This window comes from Mus caroli, chromosome 15, assembly GCF_900094665.2.
Source record: "Mus caroli chromosome 15, CAROLI_EIJ_v1.1, whole genome shotgun sequence".
Lineage (NCBI taxonomy): Eukaryota > Metazoa > Chordata > Mammalia > Rodentia > Muridae > Mus > Mus caroli.
Genome location: NC_034584.1, coordinates 96500909 through 96509074, shown reverse-complemented (window position 1 = coordinate 96509074; position 8166 = coordinate 96500909). Strand labels below are relative to the sequence as shown.

Here is an 8166-nt window from a genome sequence, read left to right as displayed (position 1 = left end):
AAAAAAAAAAAAAAAAAAAAAAAGACTGATTGAAGTAATCAATAAAAAAGTAAAAGACTGACTGAGTAAATTGAAGGCATGGAAGGATCGTCAGAGAACATTCTACTGTGTGCAATGGAATGCTCTAAATGTCACCTCCACAGCCTTCCTGACCTCCCTGCCCTTGTCATTCCACTAGATCAGGAGCACCTCTCAGCTGCTGAGTCGTCCGCTGTCTGCAGTGGAGTTGAAGCGACCACAGATGCCAACAGATGAGGTACCTTAAGGTGGAGTTGGGGCTGTGGTTTGGTGGGGAGGAGTAGAGAGGGTTACCTCCCCGGACCAGTAGGGGGAGTACTGAGGACAATCACAGACTGGCATTCAGGAAGGATCAGACCTTTGCTGCTCTAGGTAGAAATGGAAGGCAGTGAATACTCTGTGTGTTGGCAGTTGCCTCTGGTAGTTCCTGCTTTGGTGGACCTCTGTCAGCTCCCATTATTAGGCCTGGTCTGCTGACCAGGTGTTGGGGGTCAAGAACAGGCTCATGTCTCATAACACTTGTAGACCATACTGGGTCGTGGAGGTATTTGAACCCTGCCTCCTACATTAAAAAGTTATCTTGCCAGCATTTTAGGGAGGTTTTCAGGGAACTAAATGATTTTTCCATTGAGGGAGGAGCATCAGATTTGACAGCCAGCCTCACAGTTTGAAATAGTACAATGTTTCCAAAACAAAACACTGAATTGATAACAAAACCCTGCCTTCTGTCTGCCTCTGTCCCAGAGCCTCAGCTTGGCGGTCCGGCGGCCTCTGACTTCACTTATCCCTAGCCGCAGTTTCCAAACCAGCACCATTTCAAGGGACATCGACACAGCTGCCAAGTTCATTGGAGCTGGGGCTGCGACGGTTGGGGTGGCTGGCTCTGGGGCAGGGATTGGGACTGTTTTTGGGAGTCTCATCATTGGCTATGCCAGGTAAGGATACCTGGGCCCTCTGTTGACTCTGTTGAGTGTTCCAAAAGCCGGGTCTAGAGCTTCACTGTCCTGTGCAGAGGCCACTAACTCAGTGTTGTTACTTTTTATCTAAATTTCTGGATTTTGTTTGAGATAAGAGTAAATCAACTTGTGCCTCCATATGCATGTGTTCGCACACATGTGAATACATGCATATACACCCACACCTAAATGCATAAATATTAATTTTTGTTTCCTCATTATGTTGCCCTAGTTGGCATAGAACTCACAGAGCCCTGCTTGTCTGAATGTTGGCATTAAGGGCATGTTCAGCCATACCTTGCTTTAATTTTTTTAAAATATGAATATTACTATGAAGACTATACTAGCTGTGATAATCCAGACCTGTAATGCCAACAGTTGTGTGAGAGAGGCAGAACGATCAGCAGCTCTGGGTTAGCCTGGGCTACATGGTGAGGTCAGCCCAGCCTAGTCTATATGAGACCCTGTCTCACATGAAATTGAGGTTTTCAGTTACTCTTTCCTGTAATTCCAAGTGCTTAGGACCTGGAGACAGCCGTGGTTGACAGTGCCTCTGCAGCACATGCACATTGCCAGAGTTCTCTTGAACAGCTGTAGTGTGGAGTAGGGACTGGCAGTCCAAGTCATTGCCTGGCTTTCTATGGTTGAGTTAAATCGTGTGGCCCTGGCTGCCTCAGACGCCTGCTTCCCCAGTGCCGGGATGACCACCTAGTTCTTACATCCTTTAAAAGTATTTTTAAAAGCAGCAAGAAGAGGTTTTCCATGTTCTTACAAGGAAGCCACAGTCTACGGTGCTGGCGCGCTGTGTGTCAGTGCTTCATCATATGCAGTTCATGTTTACATGCCAGAGTAAACGTCAGGACGATGGGCTCTGTGGTCCCACAGCCCCAAGTGAAAACCCCAGCCCTTGCAGAGAAGGCCTCCGTCCCTGGGCTCCCCGTAGCCTTACTGCGTTCTCCTCATCTTGGGGAGTCCCCTTGCTCCTGGGGCAGCTGTCTCTGCTGCCAGCCCTGCCGGCCCCGGGCACCTGGGACTATTTAGTCTCTGCCACCTCTGGGCAAGTCACTGAAGTGCTAAATTAATCCCCTGGAGACCAGCGGGATCTTCACGTCTGGGGAAGTGGTTCTTTTTCTCAGAATTTGCATAGAACAAGAAGCCTGATTACTTTTGTGTCCGCAATTGTGCAAGAGTTTGTGTTGATTTACCTTACCCATGAGACTTGTAGATACCAGGGTAAGGGAAATGAAAATCATCTATTGACTTGTAAAGTTAGCTCACAGTTGTCCTATTTGGATTCATATTATAAATATATCATACCATAAGCACCATTCAGTGTCTTAAAGCCCAAAATCAAAGCTGTGGTGGCACACACCTTTAATTGCAGCATTAGAAACCTTGTATCAAAAACCAAAATCATTTAAAAAAATCTTGACTATTTTCAGATGACCAAAGAAAGTTAGCCTTCTGCCTCTCCTGCTTTCTGGAACAGTGTTATTCCCATAGCGTCCTGTATATACAGGGTGTGAGCTGCAACCCATCTGCAGTTTTGCTTCTTTGTCCTGTTAAGGTTCTGCTTCTTGAGAAAGAGCCAGCCATTTTGAGTATTCTCCATTCTGTTCTGACCCTGAATGTTAAATATCCAGGCCTGTGGTTCTAAGTTACTATGGTAGGAGAGATCCACTGGGGAAGGTGATGTTTGCACACAGGCTGTCAACACCATCTAAGATTGTCGTGTTTTACCCCCTGTTGAAACTTTAGTGCTAGAGTTTGGGTACAATGGGGTCTCCCTAGATGGATCTTCTTATAAGCTTGAAGAGGACTCTCTAGAAGTCCATGTAGACGTTTGGCCTTTTCCTTGTGTGGACTAGAAATTCAGTCTTTCCTTCTCTTTCCCAGGAACCCTTCTCTGAAGCAACAACTCTTCTCCTATGCGATCCTGGGCTTTGCCCTCTCAGAGGCCATGGGGCTCTTTTGCCTAATGGTGGCCTTTCTCATCCTCTTCGCCATGTGAAGCAGCTGTCTCCACTTCCACCTCCCATGGTTCTTTCGTGTCTCGTCTGCCCTGTATGTTCCTTTTCCTGTACCTCCCCAAGAAGTCTGGGGAAAGTGCTTGGCTCAGGGTTTGACAGAGAGAAGACAAATAAATACTGTATTAATAAGATGTTTCTTGAGTCTCCTGTGTATATTTCTTCTCCACAGTTGGCAGAGTGCCTTGGTGAGAGCACAAGGCCAGCATGGTGATGGTTCTAAGCTCTGCAGGGATCTGGCTGGGCTCAGTCTCTCTCTCTCTCTCTCTCTCTCTCTCTCTCTCTCTCTCTCTCTCTCTCCCTCTCTCTCTCCCTCTTTTTTAAGATTTTTTTTTTGAAATGTATTTTATGTGTGTGGGTGTTTTGTCTGCATGCGCATCTGCACACCAGAATTAATTCTTTGTTTCAGGAAAGTTCTATTAAAAATAGCTGTCCTTTTCAATAATTATTACCTGGTATGACCTATTACTTGCCTTGGAAGATTGGGGTAGGTACTTAAAATGGTTACTAAAAGGATTTGTTACCTGTCACTGCCACGATCCTGGGGCCCTCTTTGTCACTCATCTGGTCAAGTGCATGTGCCTCTTAACTATCAGCCTGTTTCCAGTTTTTTCCAGCATTTACTTCTACTGAAAGCCAGGTAAATTTTCCCTTAAGAACAGGACTGATTTTGTCATTTTCCAATTCAAAATTCACACATGTCCCATACCTCACTGACCTGATACTCTTTGTAGATCAAACTCAAAATAGTCCTCTTATCTCTGCCTTCTGAGTGCTGGGACTACAGGTGTGAACTACCATCATCCCTAAGTATTGTCTCATTGCCCAGGCTAGCCTCAAGTCTTCTCAAGTAATGAGGACTGCCGGTGTATAGTAGTAGCACACATACTGTCTTCTGACCCCCATACTCTTCTCAGAATGTACTTTAAAATGCCTTCCTGGCCTTCCCTTGTTTTCCAGCCTTGTCCCTGCTTTGCTCAATTTCTTCTTCAGAGCTGCTGTGTCATGAACGACTTGGCTTAAGTGTTCCCTTCTCTGTGAGGCTGTTTCCTATTATCCGTATATCCCCAGTCAAATGAGCACGAGCGCATGTAAAGGGCTGTAGAACATATCACATCCCCTTTATAATGCTCATCTATGGTAAATTGTGGATTCATGTATGCACATTGGGGCTTTTACATGTGTGCACATGCAACACATAAGTAATTTTAGTAGGACTGATAATCTAGATGATCATAATGCTTTGCCTTTCAATCAGTCTTGTTAAGGAGCAATCAGAAAGCCAGGCATGGTATTGTAGGCCTGTCATACCAGCATTTAGGAGTCTGAGATAGGAGAATCAAACTCAAGGCCATCCTCAGCTATATGGGGAGTGTAAGGTTAGCCTGGGCTACATGAGACTGTCTCAAACCTAAGACCTGTATTAAAAACTAAGATGGACAATCATGAATGTGATCTGGCCTTTACACGTGAGTACACAAAAGCCACCAACAGATCCATTCCCATCATCCTTGACTTTGATACTGTGCTGGAAGGGTGGAGGGGAATAAGAGGTTTGGTTACAGAGTTATATACACTGTCTGCAGTTAACTCTTTTCTGGCCTCTGGAGCTGTCTTGTCTCCAGCCAAAAGTTGATATGAAGTATCTACATATTTAGAAGTAAGCAGTAGCCCTCCCTTTGGTTTGGTCACGTGAATTTGAACCACGGTGGGAGGCTCCCCTGCCTTATTTTATTTCCCCACTTGCCCCTGGAACTGCATTGAGCTGAGTGAGTCTCTTGGAGAGAGCAAAGCTCTGTGGCCCACGTGTTTTTAGGTGTTAATGAAGTGGTTCTGTAGACATTTGCCGATTTATTCAGTAGTTAATATAACTGGCTCCTCTCAGCTGAGGCCCCAAGAGATACTGATTGGAACCCAAGTTGCCACCAACTTGGGTGTGAAGGTGTGTTGTTTTTAATAATGGATTTAATAGATTTTCTAAAGATCTGTCCAGCTTTCATAACCTTGGTTTCTCCTTGGCCTGGTTTTCAAAATAGCCCATGATTTGAAATCAAGAAGTCTCAGGGGGGCTGGTGAGATGGCTCAGTGGGTAAGAGCACCCGACTGCTCTTCCGAAGGTCCAGAGTTCAAATCCCAGCAACCACATGGTGGCTCACAACCNTGGTGGCTCACAACCATCCGCAACGAGATCTGGCGCCCTCTTCTGGAGTGTCTGAAGACAGCTACAGTGTACTTACATATAATAAATAAATAAAAAATCTTTAAAAAAAAAAAAAAAGTCTCAGGAATTGATTTCTCTTGTAACACCAACCAGCTCTAACCAGTAACTTTTCCAGTACTTCTGTTTTTCCCATCTGTAAACAGGAGTAGCACTTCTCATCACAGGAATTACACAAGGACCTATAATACCTGGAGTATTCAAAAAGGACAGTGTTGTCAAAATTTAATATGCTGGTTTTAATTTGTTTTTTTCATTCTTCATGGGCTTCAATGTCTGTTTGAGCTGGCTCTTCCTTCATAAGGAAGGGAATTTTGTCATCTGACAGGAAAAGTGCTTAGGAATGAACACCCAGAGATGCTACAGGCAGAGACCTGCTTTCCTGTTCTTAAAAGGCTCAGTAGAAGTAAATGGTGCTCTTTGAAAGTCATCTAAATATTAGGCTGGGGATGGTGATGTAATGCACCCCTTTAATCCCAGTACTCGGGAGGCAGAGGCTGACAGATTCCTGAGTTCAAGGCCAACCTGGTTTATGGAGTGAGTTCTAGGAGAGTCGGGGCTACATAGAGAAACCCTGTCTCACAGCAGTGAGGGGGAGCCTGACCCCAGCCTCTCTCAGGATGACGTCCTCAAGGGAGGAGAAGCCAGGAGGACAGCTGTGTGTGACCTTCAATCAGGGAGCTGGGAGAAAGGTACACTTAAGTCTGCAAGAGGGAAGAACAGTAGCAATCAGGGGACATCACTGTAGTCTCAAAATACCTTGCTTTCCCCAGTCTGTTCTGAGCACACACCACTGTTCAATCTGGTATTCTCACCATGAGGTAAGGAAAAACTAAAGCCTGAGATGACCTGTGAGTCCCCAGGTATTTCTCAAAGTTTATTTTTCGGGCAATGGTGGCAAAGGCAGGCAGATCTGAGTCCAAGGCCAGCTCCTGCACCATGCTTGTCTGGATGGCTACAGAGCAAGTTCCAGCATAGCCAGGGCTACAAAGAGAAATCCTGTCTCAAACCAAACAACAACAAATTATTGTTATTATTATTTTTAATATTGTCTTAGGGTTTTATGGCTGTGACCAGACACCATGACCAATGTAAGTCTTATAAGGACATTTAATTGGGGCTGACTTACAGGTTCAGAGGTTCAGTCCATCATCATCAAGTAGGGAACATGGCAACATCCAGACAAGCATGGTGCAGGAGCTGAGAGTTCAACATCTTCATCTGAAGGCTGCTAGCAGAATACTGACCCCCAGGCAACTAGGATAAAGGTCTTATAACCCACACCCAGAGTGACACACCTACTCCAACAGGGCCACACCTTCTAGTCCTGCCACTCCCTGGGCTGAGCACATACAAACCGTCACAAACATTTACTTCAACACACTGTGGGTATTAGTACATTGTGACCAAGTGGCCACTTTAGAAATGGCAAAAACCAGGCAGGAGGACTTTCTTGGCCTCTCCTAGTGCTCTGAAGTCAATCAGAGATGCTTCATTCCTGCTGCTTCCTTCTCCCTACAGGGATCGTTTTTCCCTCATCTTTTGATTAACTGCTGTGATAGGCAGAGATTTTTGCATGTCTCACTGTGAGTCTTGTTCACCCAGCGCTGTTGTGGCTTGCACGTGGACTCAGTTCTCTTCCTCTGCCTTGTTGAGGCAGCAGACTTTTTGTTTCTGTGGCTCTGGAGCACTCCAGGCTGGCTGGCCCTGGAGTTTCCAGGCTGTGATTACAGATGCATGTCACTGCTACACAATTTCTTTTGAGGGGGAGGTGTAGACCGTAGCACTGATGTGGATGTCAGAGGACAACTTGAGGGAGTCAGTTCTCTCCTACCATGTGGGGCCTGGGAATGGAATTTAGGTCATCAAGTTTGGCAGAAAGTGTCTTTATCCCTGAGCCATCTTCCTGAATCCAGCTGTTTTACATGGGTTCTGCGAATCAGAGGTACTCTGTTAACCACCGAGTCATCTCGCCAGCCCTAAGCAAAATTCTTTTAAATGAACCTTTAAAAAGATCTAAGCCAAGCATGGTAGCATAAACTGGGAGGCTGAGGCAGAAGAATCTTGAGTTTGAGGGCTGCCTAGGGTACATATATGACCTTGCTTCAAAAACAGAAGAAGGTAAAAGACCTGATGGTATAGCTCTAAGGTAGAAGAATATTTGCCTAATATATGTGTGTAGAGCCTCGTTTCATTCCCTGTACCTCAAAATAAACAAACGACTCTTTAAATATGCCCCTCTGTAATCCCCAGAATTATGCATTTGACCCCACTCCCCTGCTTTAGGTACTGGGGGCTGCATGGGCCACATCCACTCACATTAACAGCACAGAGCTTTCTCACACTATCAGCATTAGAGGAAATCAGATTTGAGGAAGGGATATGATGGACTATTGCTTGCTTTGTAGCTAGAGAGGACCATTGGCAAAGATAGAAAGTAGTCTGTCTGCTGAGAGAATGACATTCTGCTTCTTTCCCCTTCTTGCTTTTGTTTAGGGCATGTGGGAGAGACGCCTGCCCTGCTAGATCTAGCTAGTAATACACTGAGGATGAAAGAAAAATGTTCTAGAAAGCACAGGTTCATTTTTCTCAGAACCTCCAGAAAAAGGCCCAGCTCAGACAGCAAGTTGCCTCCTAACTTGACTGGATCTGATGTAGCTCAAGAAAGCTGAATAGGAAAACCACTTAGTGCAGAAGGGCATGCATGCTTTTAATTCGTGTAAAGTAGGTACCTTTTTCTTTGGTGTTTAAGAAATCAACACTTGTCCAGGTATGGTGGCACATGCCTGTCCTTGCATTATACAACTGGGAGAGAAATCTGGACAATTTCTGAGGTTTCTCAGTGGAGACTTTTTAAAATTACCATCCCTGTGGCTATCTTGAAAACAGGTACATTTCCCTGCTCCCGGGTCTGTTTTACCACACTCGTCATTTTCTGGGGGGTTGT

At 45.3% G+C, this 8166-nt stretch overlaps 1 protein-coding gene across 4 annotated transcripts in view; it reads left to right on the top strand.

Moving 5' to 3' along the window:
- The window catches only part of Atp5mc2 (ATP synthase membrane subunit c locus 2), a 9226-nt gene extending 6090 nt beyond the window's left edge, over positions 1 to 3136 (top strand). For all 4 annotated transcript variants that reach the window (XM_021183393.2, XM_021183391.2, XM_021183394.2 and 1 more), the window contains exons 3-5: positions 179 to 256; positions 763 to 953; positions 2871 to 3136. In XM_021183393.2, the coding sequence (XP_021039052.1) occupies positions 179 to 256; positions 763 to 953; positions 2871 to 2985 (384 nt within the window). In that variant the 3' untranslated portion in view covers positions 2986 to 3136. The remainder of the gene's footprint in view (positions 1 to 178; positions 257 to 762; positions 954 to 2870) is intronic.
- The last annotated feature ends 5030 nt before the right edge of the window (positions 3137 to 8166 follow it).